General features: G+C 47.8%; 1 protein-coding gene across 7 annotated transcripts in view; it reads right to left on the minus strand.

Moving 5' to 3' along the window:
• The window catches only part of BRD4 (bromodomain containing 4), a 1,377,132-nt gene that overhangs the window by 512,401 nt on the left and 844,941 nt on the right, over positions 1-19,790 (minus strand). For 6 of the 7 annotated variants that reach the window (XM_078681876.1, XM_078681859.1, XM_078681843.1 and 3 more), the window contains one exon: positions 1,953-2,063. In XM_078681876.1, the coding sequence (XP_078538002.1) occupies positions 1,953-2,063 (111 nt within the window). The remainder of the gene's footprint in view (positions 1-1,952; positions 2,064-19,790) is intronic. The other variant, XM_078681852.1, reaches the window with a different exon arrangement.

The raw sequence follows: 19,790 nt of genomic DNA on the forward strand, positions 1-19,790 counted from the left end.
CCCTGACCTCTTATCACTGCCTTAAAGGCCTCCCACAGGTCCTGGGTCGAATCTACCTTACCTTCATGTTCTTTAAAGTGATGTTCGGTGGCCAGCTTAAGGCCAGCCTGAATTTGCGACACTTTGAGTTACAAAGGATTAAGCAACATCACACTTCCCTCAGAAGGGGGCTCGTCGACCACATATTGCACAGACTGGGGAGTGGTCGAGAACCTTTTCCCTAGGCGCTGTAAATAGCTAAAAGCTGGTAATTGATTGACTAAGCCGAATTTGTAATCTGTGAGAGATAATCTCCCACGCGCACCCGAGTGGAAGGCATATTTTTGGGCAAATAGGATCGAGTGCCCGCCACACATCCACCAGGCCCATTGCCCACAGGAAGTCAGCAAGGGCCAATCCTTTCGCAAATAGCCACATTGTTAGGCTGCTGGGATCCCAGGGGGAGAAACGCAGCTAGGAGGGTGAAGAGCAGAAACCCTCTCCTGTACTGGCAAGAGCCGAGGAGATCGCAGCCGGCATGTTTACAGATAAAAGGCGGCGGGAGCCTGGTTGATCAAAAAAGAAAATAGTGCCACAAACAAAGGTACAAGAAAAACCAAGGAAGAAGAAATGTAAGAGGGGCCTTCTGGGAGGGTACGGAACAGCAAAAGGCGGGACACATGAACCACATTTGGTAATGTAAAGCAGCCATTTACAAAGGTCATTTACATGAGCCAACTGAAAACATGGGAGATTCTTCTAGCCCATGTACCAAATACAGAATGTCTTGCCGAGACAGCCCATGCGTTACCCAGACGAGACCGAAAAAAAGTGACATACTACATGAGGAGAATTCCAGACCTAACCATTAGATTAGGAAATAAAGCACAGCATGTGAATCCAGAAAAGAAACATGTAACACCTGTATTTAGTGCTATACTTTAACACAGAAAGTGTCTCTTCATCCATTTTAGACATGGGGAAGCATTTAGCACAAAAAATAGGAATAAAATACACAAGTGACCCTAACAAAAGTCACTCTTGTTCTGATCCTTTGTGTTGTTCCTGCACCATAAGGTGTAATTTCAGGAACTCCAGTAACAAGTGTTAAGCAACATTTGTGAAAATTAGGTCAGCCCAGCCTAAATGGCTTACTATGTGAACTACGACAACAAACGATACAAATATACATGTCTCTCTATAAGTATTTTGTGACAATCACAACATAAATATTAAAATGATTCAGGATTACAGAAACATAAGATAATGCTGACTTACCTTAAAGTAGAGTCTACTAAAATGGGAAACAGACTCAAAAGATTTGGAGGCAAAGGTCAACAGGATGCTGAAAGTGGGCCAGCACACTGAGTGTGGTTTACTGAAAAATCTCAGCAGCGCTTGGAACAGAAGTAGCTACCTAATTTATGCCAGAAAACGTATTGTGTTTCTAAATCCATCACTTGACCCGGTTTCAATCTACATTATTTGCGCCTGCTCTCCACAACCCACTCTGGATAGTAAAGGAGCGGGGTAGATGTTTGACTAAGATACACATCACAGTGGGAATAACTCCTACGCCTGCTCTGACTTTTATTCCCTGTGCCTCGATTTGTGACAGGCAATGAAAAAAAGATTGGTGTGATGTGACAAATTTCCCCAAAATGAAATAGAAATATAGCAGGTGTACTCCCCATTACATTCTACACTCACATTCTATTCTTACAGTTGAAGCCTGAGAAAAAACCCATAAATAAAACCAAAAAAACACACAGCATCTTCTGTTCCGGATTGATAAAAGGGACAAACTTCAATTTGGAGCCAGGTGCAGTTTTTCTTACGAGAATACCAGTGACTGACCATGCAAAAAGTGTTCACCAATGCCATAATCACAAAATAAGCACAGATTCTACCGACAAGGACTGATGGTCTCATGGCAAAGGGAGAACTGTTAATGCAGTGTATTGTTCATTCACCTGTTTGAGAATCCTCACTTTCAGAGCTGCTCGACTCGCTAGTGCTCTCAGATTCTGAAGAAGATAACCCTTTCACCTTTGAGGAGCCTGCTATCACATCAAGTTTTTCTGCTAGGGAACAAAAGACAAGATTGTCAGATGAAAATCAGCGTATGAAGCGCTGAACAAAGAAGTAAAATCTTACTTGTCGGACAAAATGAAAAAGGACACGCATGCCAGAAAATGAACTGAGGCAAATACAGAATATGTACAGCAGTGCACCATAACTTTGTAGCATATAGGTCACTGTTGGGATGGAAAAATACCCAGCATGGTGATGGAGGTGCTCACCTGCCCTAAGTGCCCCTGATCTAGATCATCAGTACCAATTTTTGAACACAAAAAACAAACCATGCTACTGAGCCATAACCTAGGCAGTCAAATGGGAATGCACTCTTGCTAGATTGTGAGGTGCGCACCAAACACTACAGTTATACTGAAAGAGGTGTGGTGGTGGCTGCATATCATTGTGTGTTTAGTAGGACTCAGCAGTGTGGACATGCCTGTTCACCCATGTCACTAGAGTGGTGCCGAACATCCTACTCATGTAAAGTCCAACTGCTGTGCACTTAACTCATCCATAGTCTACATGGTGAATGTGTGTGGCGTTGGACATCACATAATACTTGCATGTGCGCGCGGGGATGCGTGTGTCTGTTGATGGTACATAACATGGAGGTCCGTGGAATAATCCTTGGAAGTCCAGAGCCTAGAAAGGAGCTGCCAAACTTCAGACAAGAGATGTAGACTGCTGACATTTCTGGTGGCTAGGGTGGGAAATATATAAGGGAAGAATGGGAGCGGAGCATTATCTGCGCACCTGGGACTGGTTGACTTTGGTCCTGGAGGGAAGAGGCCAAGAGCTCTGGTGCCCATCTATTTCATCTGGGTTTTGTGATCTGCAGGTGGGAGTGCAACAGGGTTCAGCCTGGAGCCCTACTTTATTCAATGAATGTCTCACTCGTCTTGTATTTTTGGCAGAGGCACTGGGAGGAAAAATAATCTCTTATCCTCACGACACCCAGTTACTTTTTTTTTCTGGGGTAGGGATGAAGTGTTTCCTGGCGTAAAAAAAGCAGAACCTGTCTGACAGTTTTTTTTCAATGGCTAACTTGCCCCCAGCTTAAATGTAATGCAGGAAAGACAGCTACTCTTTTTTGGTGTAAGAGCAGATGAGCCCTGGCAGTCTTTTTGACCAGTGGAAGCTCCTCCTCCACTACGCCACACTAGCTCTGTCAAAAACTCTAGGTATCAAGTTTGACGGTGAGCTCTCTTTTCTGTTTCACGTTAATGCAGTGGTAGAGACCTCTTATCTGTTATGCGCGCAGAAAGTTCCTGCATGTTCCTTTATTTTGTATGCTCTAAAACTGGTAGTACAGGCCTTAACATCTAGAATTACAATGCACTGTATTTGGCCTACCCTTTTACTTGATTAGTAAGCTGCAGGTGATCCAAAATGCAACTGCCCGTACTCTTCTAGGACCGATTCTGACAATTAATTATCCCCTTATCTTAGGGAGCTGCACTGGCTTCCCATTAGACAGAAGATGATTTTCAAGACCTTGCTTTTGGTACACAGGGCGCTCCATCAGTCTGGCGCTGGGTATCACAGAGCAAGGTTTTGCTTCTATGCTTCATCCAGGCGTCTGCGTTCAGCCATCATCTTTCTGGACAAAATCCCAGTGGGCAGGTCCTTTTCACTCTTAGGACCTTCAACATGGAACAAACTCCCTTTGGAGTTTAGGAGCCTTTTAGCTACTTCCCAGTTTTGAAAGAAACTGAAAACATGCCTTTTTTAGCAGGATAAGTGGTTAATCTTTCAGTTATCATAGAGGTGCAGAGTGCCAGGACACTCCTTGGAGTAACAGAGCGCTCTAGAAATGCCCTTCACATTACGTCACACATCCCTGGAAGGTTTGCTGATAAGTGGGGCATGTACACTGTAAAGAGAGATGGTGGGTCTGATAAGACTGGCTCTTTATAACCACGGAACCATGTTAGAGGGGAAGGATTAGGCATCTGAACCTTTGTGAGGCATTCCGCTGTGGAGACAGCCAGGTGGGATCCTGGCCTGTGTTGTGGGTCAATTCAAATTTGAGCTGCTTCGAATTGTCCCTTTGACAAAGGATAGGACTGAGGAGAAGGCACTTCAAAGTAGTTGATGCCCACAACAGGAGTATCAGAGGACAGGACAGTAAATCACATCGGTGTCTGGGTTTGGACTATAAAGGTGGTGTAGGAAGCGGACTCTGCACAGTGTACCTCATATTGATGCACTATATAGAGAGTCCAGGAAATATCTATTGGCTTACAGAGGCACAAGGAATAAATCCAAATGCTCTATTTTGTGGTAGTGTGTGAGAGCAGTTTAGGCTTATCAGAGGGTAGTGTTAAGCATTTGTTATATTTACTGAGGCAATGATTGGGAGACACATTCGAGAATAAATCAGATCAATTTAGAAAAATAGTTAGTCTTTACCTACCCTGAAGCATCTGGATGCAGAGGTATTAGTCAGGTTGGTAGCTTTGCTCGCTACACCAAAGGATGTGGGGGGAGGTGGGAAATTAGTAGTACTAGAAACAGACTGCAGTGGGGGACTTTGGAACCAGTCCGGGGACTCCTAACAGTGGAAACCAGGGCTAGAGCGCCCGGGTGCAGAGTCCTTAAGTCGGTAGCCTTGTGCATCACGGGCCCTCACGGACAATAACAGGACAGCTTACGTCTGCCGACGTCTCTCGACGGCTGCTCAGTCTTGGAGTACGGACTGGACTAAAAAAGGCTTTGGTTGCTGCAAGAAATCCGGTACCCCAGGTATTGGTGCTGTGTGGCTCCAGTAGGTCCTGGCATCTTCTCACTTGGTGGGGAGAAAGCTGTAAACTTCTAGAGCACGGATACCTCTTCCTGAGTTGCTGCTGCGTCGGTAGAATCAAGGAGTGGAGGATGGTGGACCAGAATTTGGGGTTTGGTGATTGAGAGCTGGAGTGGAGTAGCTCCTTTACTCCATGGATATTGCTGGCAATTTGTGAAATGCTGGTAGTCCACAGGGGTTCTTGGCAGATCAATCAATCAATCAGAGTACTTGTAAAGCGCGCTACTTAGCCGTGAGTGTCTCAAGGCGCTATGGGGAGGGGGAGGGGTGCTGCTACTGCTCGAAGAGCCAGGCAGATGCAGAGCAGCAGGACGAGTTGGTTTGCCACACTTGTTGGGACAGGTGCAGGTAGGCTAGGTCTGCTGCCAAAAAGACCGCAGCTGGTCCTCAGTTATCGCTTCTTCGCTCTTCTTTGTCCTTCTTGTGTCCGTCAAATTTGAGTTCCTGGTGTCGAGGATGCCACCTTAATACTCAATTTAAGGGCGTTGAAGGGAGTGCAAGGTAGTAGCCAATAAGCTACTTACCTCTGAGGTACCTAAACCACACATATGACCACTTACTGTGGGGAATAGACATAACCTTGACCCAGTACATCTAATTTTACCAAAAAAACAACATATTGGAATTCTACTTTTCGGGTTCACTTCATGAAGACCACCTTAGGGTATAACTAGCCTAATACTGAACCTGCCTCCTGACTAGATAATTTTCCCACCCGTCCTGGTACCAAATGGGCCCAGGGGGTGGCATTTCCCCTATCTGTGGAAGCCAGGGTCGCATATCAAAGGTGGCAGAGACCTTTAAAAGCCTCCAACCTTGATATGCTGATTAATAGGCATCCTGCTTGGAGGAGGGGACAACACCTCCGGCCAGAGCAGGCATTGTTTCAGACCTCAGAAAGCACGGGGTCTCACCTCCAGGGTGTCAGAAACAAGTCTGTGGTGGTAGGCTGGTCAATACCAGTCACCCAGCACACTAGAGGTTGGTAGATCTTCAGAGGGCACTTATGGCCGCTTATAATAAATCTAGTACTGGCAACAGAACAGATTTATTAAGACGAGGTGTTTGATACCAAACACCATAGGTTTCAGTTAAGCCATCATGTAGCTGGGGAACTCATAATGACCAGTGCCCAATGTTTGAACCAAAGATGGCCACCCTGTTTACTTGTACGATTTAGCAACTGGACTAGACAGCGCAGGGGGAATCTCTGCTCATGCAGATATGTCCTCATATGTAATATAATGCACCCTGCCATAGGATGTAAGGCCTGCTGCAGGGGTGACTTACAAATATTGCATGCATTGTCAGTGGGCATAGCACACAGGGTGTGTGCCATGTAATATTTTCATTTCTGTGTGCACCATTTCAAGCAGCCTGACATGGCAGCCTGCATGAGTTTGGTGGTGGGTCCCTTGGGTGGCACAATACATGCTGTTGCCCTTAGGGACCCTCTTTAGTACCCATGCCCCTGGTACCATCTACTAGGGACTCACATGGGCACTGTACGTATTGCCATATTGTAGGAAGCTGGCTCTGTATATACTATACCAAAATGAGGTATAGTGTGCATAGAGTACAGTGGAACCCCAAAGGTAGGCAGAGGTAAAAGTAGATAGCACCTTACTCTCTACTTGTGGTAGTGTGGGCGAGAAGCAAGGCTTTATCAGAGGTTAAGATGTTAAGCATTTGTTGTAAACATTCAATCAGCAAATGATGTCACATACTCAAAGACTGAACTTAGACCAATTTGATTTGCATAAAAATATTATTTAGTTGTACTTATTTTCTAGAACCAAACAAGCCTTCCACAGGTAAGTGTAGATTGTACTTTTCAAGGCAGGTTGAACAATACAAGCAAGCTGGATGAAAATGTCTTTGTTACAGGTTTGTCTTTTCAATACAGTGGAAATTAGTTAGATTACTTTATGGATTACTTTTTCAACTACATATGCCTAGATATCACACTGGGATATTTCCTAGAGAAAAGTTAAGTAAAGCAGTTTTTTTTATTTGCAGTTTTTCACGTTCTCATACAAAACTGGCCACATGTAAAACAATTTTTAAGAAAAATAGTCAATGCAATCCTATGGAAGGAAAGTGAGTTATCGGTTTACACAGTAAGTAGTTATCTGTGTAAGTTGGTATTCCGTGGTTAGAACCAGGGTTCCTCCAAGGTCAAGGATGCACTCTCAAAGTACCCTCAGCTGCACTAGGGCAGCCAGGTGTAGAATGCTGAGGCCCAATATTATCCAATGGGGGATAGAGGGTCTCTGGTTGGTGGGTGCTCACAAGCTGGCCACAGGGTTGTGGGAGCAAAGCTCCTGGTGTTAGGTTTAGGGTAAAGAGGGATCCGAGTTAGCACCCAAAGTACACCCGCAGCGGCGGCTGGGTGCAGAGTGCTGTTTTGGCGGCTGGGGGCAGGGTGATGTGTTGGCGGCTGGGGGCAGGGTGATGTTTTGGCGGCTGGGGGCAGGGTGATGTTTTGGCGGCTGGGGGCCCTGTTTTCGATTGGGATTCTCCGGTTGCAACAAAGACTGTAGGATCAAGGACGAAGATCTTCTGGAGGTGACCACCAGTTGGAGAGCTAAGTTGGGATGCCTGGGGATGCTGGGACAACGTCGGTTGGGCCATCCAAGGCCGTGGGACATCGGGTACAGGGGTGTCTTTAGGCGGCGGGTTTTCTTACCAGCTCCGGTCGCAGTCAGAGGGATCCTCCAGAAAGAGACTGCAGGCATCGTTTGGAGTGTCGAGGCAGGTCAGATCACCAGATTTCAGGCGAGGATTGCTGGAGAAACCTCCTCATAGTGTTGGGGCACCCAAACTAGGGCTGTAGGCATCGGGTGCAGAGGGGTGCAGACCCAGGGTTTTGGCTGAGGCCAGATTCTGTTGGTGTTCAAATCCAGTGATCACAGGTTTGGAAGTTAGGCCAGTTCCTTTGGGTTCTTGAGGCTGCAGGAAACACAGTGATTTCCCTATTGCAGGTTTGAGGTGGGGACAGACCAGTAGGGCTGGGGCCAAGTCAGTGTGGGTCCTCCTCCTCGTAGCTTCAGCAATGCTTCTTTGGTCATTCTTCTTCTTTTCTTCTAAGTCGGTTCTTGTCTGAGGAGGCAAGGTTCAGGGCTGCCCCTAAATACTAGATTTAGGGGTGTTACAGGGAGGTAAAGGTTGGGACCAATGGGTCCCTTCCTTGGGGTGGGTACACCCCCTATTATGCCACCCTCCAGTGGGCAGGGGGAATATGCCTCACTCTGGTTGGCTGGGCCCCCCATCTGCAAGATGGTGGGGACTAAGAGTTGTGCTTCACCTCGCCTCCCCCACCTGAGGGGTGGGGCTGGCAAAGGTGGGCACACCTCCCTTCCTCACTTGGTTTTCCGCCGATTCCCCACCCAATATGGGGGACAGAACCGGTGGGGCCCGTTGCTGGAAGCAGCAAAGGCCTAGGGTAGCTCACAAAGGAGGCACACCTTTGAAGCTTCCTCTTTGTGGACCCTGCCCATCCTGGGGGAGGACGCTTGGCACCTCGTCCCAGCATGTGCATTGTTTCAGACCCCCGAGAGCAGCGGGCTCTCGACCCAGGGGTCCAGAAACATGTCTGGTGGTGGCAGCTGGTGAGCAGCAACTCAGCCTGGTCACTAGTGTTACGTTGTTTTTCAGGGGGCATCTCTAAGATGCCCTCTGAGTGCATTTTTCATTAAACCCCACACTGGCATCAGAGTGGGTTTAATGTGCTGAGAAGTTTGATACCAAACTTCCCAGTTTTCAGTGAAGCCATTATGATGCTGTGGAGTTCATAATGACAAACTCCAAGCACCATATAATCTTTATGGCATTACTGCATTTACAATGTCTAAGAATTGGGTTAGACACTGTAAGGGTACAGGGCTCATGCCCCCCTACCCTCACCACTGGTATAGTGCACCCAGCTAGAGGGGCGGCTGACCTATGCCTGGGCAGTGGGTTGTAGGCATGGCACACAGGGATGTGCGCCATGACGACTCTTCACTTTGTTCTGCACCAAAACATGCAGCCTGCAGGCAATGTGTGTGTTTAAAGGTACAGGGCCTCTAAGGGTGGCACAATAAGTGCTGCAGCCCTTAGGGGCTTATGTCGCAGCCCTTAGGGCCCTTCCCTGGCCACAGTGCCCTTGGTACCTGTGGTACCATTTACAAGGGACTGCCCTAAGGCCAAAGAGTGCCAGTTGGGTTTTGTTTCTAATTCAGTTTAGGGAAAGAACATAGGCCCCGGTTACCTGTTTGGCAGGAACGCAGGGCACACTCAGTCAAAGTACATCAGCAGTTTAGCAAAAAGTGGGGGCAATAATGCAAAAAGAGGGCACTTTCTTACACATATGGGGAACAATTGAATAGCTGCCTTGTTTTTGGGAAATAACACTGGTAATGGGGACTTGCTTACAACTATTCAAATGTGCATCAAATACCAGGCACAAATAGGGATAACCATGCAAAAAAGCGGCACATTCCTATAACCTCCCACCCCTCCCAATTAAAGATGAGGAGACAAACCTTTTCCAAAAGAGTCTTCGTTTTCAGCCCTAGGTCTGTGCTCCACTGTAAAGTCCATTCTCTATAGGGTGATGGATGACCTCAACACTTTGGGGTTTTCAACTTTTATTTGCATCAGCCAACTGAGAGGCCTGTAGTCAGTTTGAACTAGGAAGTAAGTACCAAACGGGTATGCCCTTAGCTTCTTCAGTGACAAAGTCACAGCAAAGACGTCCTTCTCAATGGCACTCAAACTGTTCTCTGGAGAGTAACCACCTGCTAATGAAAGCAACAGGCTGGTCATGGCCATTATCGTTGATTGGAGATATGACAGCTCCCATTCCAGGTTCAGCAGCATCCATCTGCACTGTAAACTGCTTGTAGTAATCTAGAGCTTAGAGAAGGAGTGAGAGCACATTGCCTCCTTCAGGGTGTCGAAAGTCTTTTGACAGCTCCCTTTCCGGTTTACCTTTTTTGGTTGATTCTTAGAGGTAAGTTCTGTAAGGGGTGCCACAATAGTACCACGCCTCTTCACAAACCTCCTGTAGTACCCAGTCAATGCCCTGACTTGAGTCTGGCTTGTTGGAGCTTCCCAGTCCAGAATGGTCTGGATCTTGGATTGCTACGGTTGAACTTGGCCTCCACTAACAAGGTCGCCCAAGTATACACCGGTGCCCTGTCCTATCTGGCACTTCCTAGCGTTGATAGTGAGGCCTGCAGCTTGCAGAACCTGAAGGATGTTTCCAAGATGGATCAGGTGATACTGCAAAGTGGAACTATAGACAGCAATATCATCCAGAGATGCTACACTAATATTCTCCAACCTAGACTTTATTCACCAGCCTTTGGAAAGTGGCAGGTGCATACTTTAACCCAAATGGCTTAACAGTGAACTGAAAATGTGTACATGGGGGTTGAGAATGCGGTCTTTTCTCTTGTTTCTGGGGTCAGAACAATCTGCTAGAAGAACCCTGATGTCAAATCAAAGGTACTGAGAAACTTAGCGGCCCCTAACCGGTCAATCAATTAATCAACTCTTGGTATAGGGTTTGCATCTGTCTTGGTTTACAGCACTGAAGCCTCTATAGTCCACACAAAACCTCAGCTACGGTTTCCCAAATTTGGAATGAAGCTTGGGGGCGAAGACCACAGGGCAAAGCCAGGGGCTGTCAGAGGACTCAATCACCCCTAGCTCCAGCATCTTGCTGTAATCAGCTCTTATGCTTTCCTTAACTTGGTCAGACTGCCTGTAGATTTTGTTTTTGACAGAAGTGCAGTCTACAATTTCCGCATCATGGGTGCACCAGTGTGTCTTGAGTTAGGGAAAAGAGCCCAGCATACTACTCCAGGACATGCCTGCAGTTAGCTTGCTATTGGGCAGAGGGGGTGCCTGAAAAGACCACTCCTTCCACTGAGACATATTTTGGGCTGTAGGGGGTGAGATTCACTCTCTGCTTCCTAATCCTCATCAGTGACCATCAGCATGGCCAAATAAGACCCATCATACAAAGGTTTCAGGCAGTTTACCTGGATGACTATGAGGCTCTCTGCAAGTGCCTAGGTCAAGGTCAATGACCTCACCTTTCCTCTCAAGGATAGGGTAGGGACCACTCCATTTGTCCTGCTAGACACTAGTAGCCACAGGCTCCAACACTCATACCTTCTGTGTTACCTCTGTGTTGGTTGGTACTCCACCAGTGAGCCTTTTGGTCATACCACAGCATCTGGTGCTCTTGGCTTGCCTCAAGATTTTTGGTTGCTTTAGCCATTAAGGGGGCCTTACCTGTCTTGCCACTGGCTTGAGCGATAACACAGAGGTAGCCAAATTCCTTTACCTTGGAATGGAATGGAAGTGCATTTATAGAGCGCATGGCTACCCGGAGGCCTCCCAGCGCTAAGACACCAACACAGAGGCCAAGAAACTATGGAAAGAGCAAGGTCTTGAGTTACGCGTAAGTGGAGAGGCAAGGAGTTCCATAGTTTGGAATCGTTATATGAAAAGAGTCTGCCGCCGCTCCTGGTTCTCTTGATTCTAGGTGTCTCTGCCAGATGGAGATCATCTGAGCAGAGGTTCCGACTGGCTTTATAATGGTGGATAATAGTGGAGATCGTGGGTGGGCTGAGTCCTTGTAATGCTTTATGTAGAAGGCACAGAGCCTTAAACCTGATCCGCTCTTGAACCGGGAGCTAGTGGAGGGTGCGGAGGGCACGTCTGGCCGAGAGTCTGTTGGGAGTTCCTGTCAATAGCCTTGCAGCACTATTTTGAACGGTTTGAAGTTTCCTAACAGCAGAGATGGGCGTGCCTAAATACAGTGCGTTCCCATAGTCCAACCTGGAGAGTATTAGGGATTGGACCATTACTTTCTTTGCCATAGGAGGAAGGAGGGGTAAAACCTTTCGCGCCGTTCTCAGGAGGCCATAGTGTAGTGTTTTATCTAGGAACCTGAATCGATATTCCTATTTTATGCCCTTGTCCGGTTATAATCAATAATGTCCAAACAACGGCATAATAATCATATCCATAATTCAGTCGTAGCACATGCTGTCACATTAAGCAAGGCTACTTCTCCGGCCCCCTAGTAAGCACACCAAGTTCTCTAAACAAAACCAAGCCTCCAGCAACCTGGGAAATCCCCCTTGCTTTTGTTTTGATTTCGTCCTAGAACTCCTGTAAAGCACTGTAAGAACGGCCAGTTCTTAGTGACATCTTTATTGACGTCTTATGTCCAACCTTATGTCAAACCCAGGCACCTTTCAGGTATAAATATACCAACGTTGCCTTAAGCAAACACACGGTGTTGATTCTGGAGCAGAGCAGCTATCTACTTGCCCGAGAGACCAGCTGATGCGAGAGCCCACGGACGCTGCCCCTCCTCTTTGACGCACTGAGAGAGACGCTGTCTTTTCTCCTGCCGAGAAATCCAGCTCCGGTGTTTCCAGATACCTTCGCCGGTTACTGGGATATCGAGTCCTGAGAAAGAGATACAAGACCTCCTGCTTTCTGTTACCCAGGTACGGAACGGACTAAACCCTTACAGAGAATTCTTGAGACAGATTCTTGGCAAAACAAACTTAACTTAAACTGCTACTTACTTACTCCTTCCCACGTATTAGGCTTAGGTCAGGTACACCGGGGTAGGCGTATTTAGAAGCACCAGTTGAGTACGATTAGTCAATGTATATATGTATGTATATATTTTATCTATTTTAAAGTATCATATGGCTAAGAAACCATATCAATGCTTTTACAGTATTATTTTATAATCCTCCTTTTACTGTACGCACTTTACTTTACCATGAGTATTACAATCGTGGCAATTCATTTCTCTTGTATGAGGAAGAAGACTGCTCAATAAATAACACCTTTTATTGAAAACGCCCGTCTCTCTTTTCTCTGCATTCTGGTGAAACTAAGTACGCACATTTGACTGAGTGAAATAGCTGTCTATTGTTTTCACACGACTCTAGAGATACACTCTTATTCAGGGAGAGCAAAGTTGTCATGTTTTATGGTTGTCAGAAGCTAATCCCTTCTTGTCTATTCAGGGAGGTTAAACTCCTCCTCGTTTATTCAAGAAAGTTTCTAGTGACCTCTGAGCTAGCTGGCAAACCTTAAGTCTAATATAGTCAGTAGAGACCTAGATAACCTCAGTCCTACGTCTACACTGCTGAAAATATGATTCCAATGCGCAGAGCCTATTGGGAATGTAGGAACTACACTACAATAGCACAGGGCTGCAGTTTTCCTGGCTTGGGTCCTGAGGCTGAGATCCTGGTCCAACCATACACCAAGACTCTTAATTTCTGGTTTAGGAGTGGGAGCTGGGCTCATGCAAGAGGGCCACATCAGAGTGGGGTTGAAACTGATGGGTTTACCCAAGATAATAATCTCAGTTTTCCCTCCATTAAGTTTAAGCTGGGACTGGTGCATCTAATTTGAGATATCGCTCAGGCAAGAGTAGAGGGTGTGGGTTTCCTGATCGGGTTGATTAAGCCCTACTACCAGCTGAGTATCATCAGCGTAGGTGACTATACGAATACCGTGTGGGTCTACTATGTCAGCTAAAGGGGACATATAGACATTAAAAAGGGTAGGACTGAGCAAGGAGCTCTGAGGCACCACGCATTGATGGGATATGGGATTGGAGATAGTATTTCCTTCGAACACCTGATAGGTTCTGCGCTCTAAGAAGGAGGTTAGCCATTGGAGTGCCGCACCATCCACTCCTATATTCCTGAGCCGCTGGATCATAATCAAGTGATTTACCGTGTCGAAAGCGGCGCTCAGGTCAAGGAGCAGAATAGCCGCTGAACCTCCTAAGTCCAGGATTTTCCTGCTCTCTTCGACTACTTCCAAAAAAGCCGTTTCGGTGCTCTGGCGAGGTAGGAAGCCAGTTTGCGAGGGGCGGAGCAGGTTGTGAGTTTCTAGGAATCCAGAGAGCGTAGAGTTGGCATGTTTGTCTGTTATCTTGCTTATGGCCGGGAGAAGGGATATTGGGCGGTAGTCACCCAGATCTGTAAGGTCCAAGTTGAGCTTTTTTAGTAGAGCTTTGACCCTAGCCTCTTCCATTTGGGAGGGACTAGTCCAGTGGAGAGTGAGGCATTAATCAGATTGGCCAGGATGGGGGCTATAATAGGCATGACCTGTTTCAAGATATTTAAGGGTGCGGGGTCGGTGGGGGAACCACTCTTTACCTTGGAGGTAAAGTATTCTATGGTTATAGGTGGGAAATTCTCTAGGAGGTGCGCAGGAGGTCCTACTTGGGGATTAATAGGGAGACGGGGAGGAAGATCATCGGTGTTTTGGGCAGGGAGGGATTCAAAGATCAGATGGTTTTTTTATTGAAAAACTCTGCAAGTTTATTACACCGTAGGGCCGAGGGGTCTGCAGCTGATGTCGGAGCGGGGGCATTAAGTAACTTTTTAATGATATTGAAAGTTTCTTTGGAAGAGTTGGATGCCGCTAGGATTCTGCTCTCATAGTAGACTGCTTGTGCTTTCCTAAGTTCTGATTTGTAGGCAAGAATAGCAAGTCTATAGTCCTGTTTTTTGGATGGAAGAAAATCCCTCCTCCAATGTCTCTCCTTCACCTTTCATTGTTGTTTCAGGGTGCGTAATTCTGGGGTAAACCAAGGGGCATTTCGAGGGACCGCCATCTTCTTTATTTTAACTCTGGGAAGGACCATATTAAATTACTCTTCGATCCAGTCTGGAAAGACCTCATTAGCTTGTATCGGGCATTGGCTTAAGCTGGGTGTTGTCTCTACAAGCTTCTGAGACCAATCCTCAATAGGTAGCCTACTCCAGGGGCGACCTAGTGTCCAGGATGGTTGTGTCGTGTGTCTGGGTGTCGGTGGTGACCAGAGCAGGCTTACCAAAGAGTGATCTGTCCAGGGCAGGGGGATAGGGTCACTACCCTTGAGGTCAGGCAGGCTGGAGAACACTTGGTTGAGAAGATGACCATCGGAGTGAGTGGGAGTATTGACTTTTTGAGAGAGATTAAGGGCAAGAAGGTCACTGGTAAGTTCACCTGCATGGGTGGCGAGAGGCTCGTTTAAATGGAGATTGAAGTCTACCAAGATCGTAAAATTACTCGATGTACAAGCTAAGTTAATAGTGGCCTCCAGCAAGGAATTGTTGAATAACCCTAATGGACCAGGCGGGCGATAGATCAAGATGCTTGTAAGGACAAGATGTGGGGAGAATACTATAGAGAAGTGGGCATGTTCACAGTCTTCGAGGGGGGAGCCAAGAAGGCGGCAAGTGAACTTCTCCTTGTAGGCAATGGCGATCCCACCCCCTCGGCCCCTGGGTCGGTCTACTCTTTGTACAAAGTAGCCAGGGGAAAGGGCTTGCGTGATTTCAGGGTCCAAACAAAGGGAGAGCCAAGTTTCCGTGAGGAAGAGCACGTTGGGGTCTTGGTCTCGGAGTAGCAGCCAGATTTCTGCCGTATGTTTTGGCAGAGATCTACAGTTGAGGAGAAGGAGGCTGAGTTCCGCCTTAGCTGGGGTAGGGAGGGGATTTTTTGCAGTAAAAAATAGTGTCTGCAGGAGGGGCATTCATTTGGGATCTTATTAAGAAGTAAGATTTTCCCACAATGCGTTTTGGGAAGGTTATTCAGATTCCTAAGGTAAGTGCTGCTGTATGTGTAGCATTCTGGGGCAAATGGAGCAGGGGTTCTGGCCCCTAGTCCCGGCCGGGCGCGGCCAGGCGGGGACGGGCGCAGACGGGCTTGTCTGTGGCGCGCCCTCTACGAGCGTCCACTGCGTGGTCACATCCGCTGCCTGGTCGCGTGTGTGTGCACATTTAATTGATTGCCACTACCCGAGTTCAGCTCCTAGAGCGCTGACCCGGTAATGGCAAACCGGCAGGGAGTCAAAAATCCCCGATCCCCTAGAGCTCTGAACAAGGCTCTCTTTCCCCGAAGCACAACGCAAAGTGAGTAAAATTTCATACAATGTTAAAAGACTTTAGCGCAATTTCAAAGTAAAAAGTATTTGGGAAGTTCGGGTTTTTTAAATCAGGACCGCACTGACCTGCAGCCACAACCGCACGCGACCGTACTGCTTCCGGCCTTCCCGCACATACCTGGCCAGGAGGCGTGGGTGACTAACCTACTCCAGGTTTTTGTCTGGCCAAGATGCCTAGCTAAGGGGATGACGTGCTAGAAAGAAGAAGAACTCTCTGTACTGCTGAGGCACTAACAATCTCCTAGTCACACCAGGTTTGGGTCTCTGGCCTCCATGTACAGGAGCCCCTCCTCCCCAACATGTTCTCTAGAAGCCACTGACATCTCCCTTGTCCTGGTCATCGGCTTTCTGTCTTAGGCTCTCAAGATTGAGACGTGTCCTCTGTCCTTAGCACAGCTCTTACCTAGATGCCCTCCCTGGTCCTCGGAGCTCACATGGTCCTGCGGCTCAGTTCCCTCTAGGGCTGAAAGGTTTTCTCCAAGAAGAGAGGGGACCTGAGCTTGTGTCCGATGTGAAGTTGGCTTAACAGACGGCTTATCTTTGCTCTTGGAGGGTTGGGCCATTATTTCAGGCTCCAACTCCTCTTTTTCACCATGGACTATGCTTTATGCTCTGGTCTTAACACACCCATTCAGGTATTCTCACCATGGCTTCATGGAATTTGAGCTCCACCTCAGCGGATGCAGAGGACTCTAAACCATTCCTTAGTAGACATTTTTACTGGAATTGCAGAAGACATGTGTAAGAAAGTGGCTCTGGATATACTGCACCAAAGTAAGGTACAGTGTGCACAGAGTCCACAGTCCCCAGAGGTTTGGCAGAGGTTAAAGTTAGATACAACCTTACGCTCTAAAGTGGTAGCTTGGTCGAGGAGTAAGGCAGTATCAGAGGACAGTGTAAAGCATTTATTATACATACTCAGTCAGCAAATGGTGGCACACTCAAGAACTGAACTCTAGGCCAATTGTTTTGTATACAAAAATATATTGTTGTTTTATTTTAGAACCACAAATAGGTATACAAATACGTTCTCAGAATGAGATGCTACAGTTGAATACTTTCAAATAGCAATAGACCTTTCAATGCAATAGATACAGTTGTTGCAATATGCAACACAAGTCAAACACAATTATAACATTGAGCTCAATGGGATTTTAAGTAAAATGCAGTATCAGTTACTTTACGTATGTTCTTACTCAGGGTTGGATCCTAGATTCAGCCCTGGTGCATCTCCTGTAAACAGTTGAATGAAATCATTTTTGTTACACAGGCGATGTTTAAGGAATATTTGTATGTTTCAAAAATCGACACTTTGAAGAATTTCTAGCAAAACCCAGCCAATTTTATCCTATGGAGGAAAATCAGGTTATCGGAAAATCACAGTTGTAATTACTTTTAAAGGTCAGTGCTGGGCACAAAGATCCAGCACTGGGATCTCTCCTGATAACAGGTGAGTAATTTCGTTTTCGTTGATTGGATGATTTTTAGTGAATATTTCAAAGTTTCAAAGCTCGATACTTAGAAGAATTTCCAAGTGAAAACTAGTCAATGTTACCCCATGGAGAAAATGTAGTTTATTGGTTTTCAGGTAAGTACTCGACTGGCAGAGTAAAGGTTCTGGGGTTAGACTCCGGGGTCTCCCAGGTTCAGGTAGGTACAGTAGTTACACCCTCAGCGACACTGGGCAGCCGGGTGCAGAGGGAGTAGGCCCAATGTTAGCCTATGGCGGGTAGGGGGCCTTTGGTTTGTGGCTGCTAGCAGGAAGGCCACGCGGCTGTGGGAGCAGAGCTCCTGGTCACTTACACAGGGCAAGTGGGGAAGTAGAACAGTACAGATGCTGCACTTCCAGTGGCACTTGGGCGGCTGGGTGCAGGGTGCTTTTGGGCCGTCAGGCACCGAATGGATTTCAATGGGAAAGCTGCAAGACGAACAAAGGCTGCAAGCTCGGGGACGGAGATGCTTCAGGTGCAACCACTGCTTCGAGAGGTAAGTTGGGAAGCTGTAGGTTAGGTAGACACCCCGGAGTTAGTGGGCCGTGGGGCGCCAGGTGCAGGGGTGTCTTTTAGTGTCGGGAAATCCTACCCTCTGCTGGTCGCGGTTGGAGGGGTCCCTGGTTGTGAGGCTGCAGGCGCCGCCAGGAGCGTCGAGGAGGGTCTTTGGGTGCAGGATTCTTGGTCACAGTCGCCCGGGGGGGGGGACGTCCTCATGGTCTTTGTTCACTCAGGCACAGGCCGGGCTCGGCGGGTGCAGAGTGTGGTGGATTCGCGGTTCCTGGCTGGCACCAGGGGTTGATGCTGTTTGAGCAGAACTACTGCTCGTGGGAGTGCCAGTCTTCAGATGAGCAAGGCAGTCAGGTCCTCCGGGGTTTTTGAGGTTGCTGACCACTGGAGACGCCGGGGTTTAGCAGGAGCAGGTTCGAGGGTCGAAAGGCCGGTAGGGCTGGAGCCAAGTCAGTTGATGTAGGCCTCTTGTTAGCAGCTGCACAGCAGGTCTTCTTTCTTCTTGTTCTTCTTTGTAGTTTCGGAATTGGGATCTGACGAAGGAAGGTTCAGGGTGCCCCTAAATACAAAATTTAGGGGCATTACAGGTAGGTGAAACTCAGGGACCAATGGGTCCCTTACCTGGGGTGGGCACACCCCCTATCCTGCCACTCTCCAGGGGGAGGGGGCAGGAGCCTAGTCCTGATTGGGTAGGGCTACCCATCCTCAAGATGGCGAGAGCCCGGACTTGTGCTTCACCTCGCCTCCCCCACCTGAGGGGTGGGGTTGGCAAGGGCTGGCACACCCCATTTACTCACTTTGGTTGTCCCGCCGATCTTCCGGCCAGAATGGGGTTCAGAACCAGTTGCTGAGTACAGCAAGTGGTCTGGAGAAGCTCACAAAGGCGGCATGCCTTTGAAGCTTCCCCTGCCCATCCTGGTGGAGGAGGCCTAGCACCTCGCCCCAGGATGTGCATTGTTGCATGCCCACAAGAGCGAATGGCTCTCGACCCAGGGGTCCACCAACATGTCTGCTGTGTGGCAGCCTTTCAGTCAGGACGCTGGTTGTGGGTTAATTTCAGGGGGCAACTCTAAGTTGCCCACTGTCGTGCATTTTACCTTAAATCCCACACTGGCATCAGTGTGGGTTTAGTGTGCTGAGAAGTTTGATACCAAACTTCTCAGTCTTCAGTGTAGCCATTAAGGTGCTGTGGGGTTCGTGATGACAACCTCCCCGCACCATATACTCTTAATAGTAGCACTGCACTTACAGTGCCCAGGAATGGACCTGGGTACTGTAGGGGTACAGGTCTCATGCACCTGTACCTTCACCACTGGCATAGGGCACCCAGCTAAAGGGGTGACTGATGTATGCCAGGGCAGTGTTTTGTGGGCATGGCACACAGGGATGTGTGCCATGTCGACTCTTTGTTTTGTTCTGCACCCAGACACGCAGCCTGCAAAGGCAGTGTGTGTGTGTGTGTGTGTGTCAGGCACAGAGCCTCTAAGGGTGGCACACGAAGTGCTGCAGCCCTTTGGGGCCTCCTCTGGTCGCAGTGCCCTGGATACCTATGGTACCATTTACCAGGGGCTGACCTGTGGCCAGGGATGCCAATTTGGTTAGTTTTAGGGAAAGAACACAGGCCCAGGGAACCTGAATGGCAGGAACCCAGGGCACACCAAGGAAAAGTGCATCAGAAATCAGGCAAAATGTGGGGGGGGTTACTGCAACAGAAACGCACTTTCCTACAACATGACTGTAGGAAAGTATGGTTACCCCACTATTTGCCTGACTCTGGATGCAACTCTGACTGAAATGTCATTGGGTTCCTGCTAATCAGGATCCCAGTGCCTATGTTATTTCCCCAAACTGTACCTTTAGTTCCATAATTGCCAAACCTCTGGCCCACTTATAAGCCTCTTTTAAAAGGTACCAGTGGTAACAAGGGCTTTGTGACTAGAGAGAGTCTCTAAGG

The sequence above is a fragment of the Lissotriton helveticus genome, chromosome 1_1, assembly GCF_964261635.1.
Source record: "Lissotriton helveticus chromosome 1_1, aLisHel1.1, whole genome shotgun sequence".
Lineage (NCBI taxonomy): Eukaryota > Metazoa > Chordata > Amphibia > Caudata > Salamandridae > Lissotriton > Lissotriton helveticus.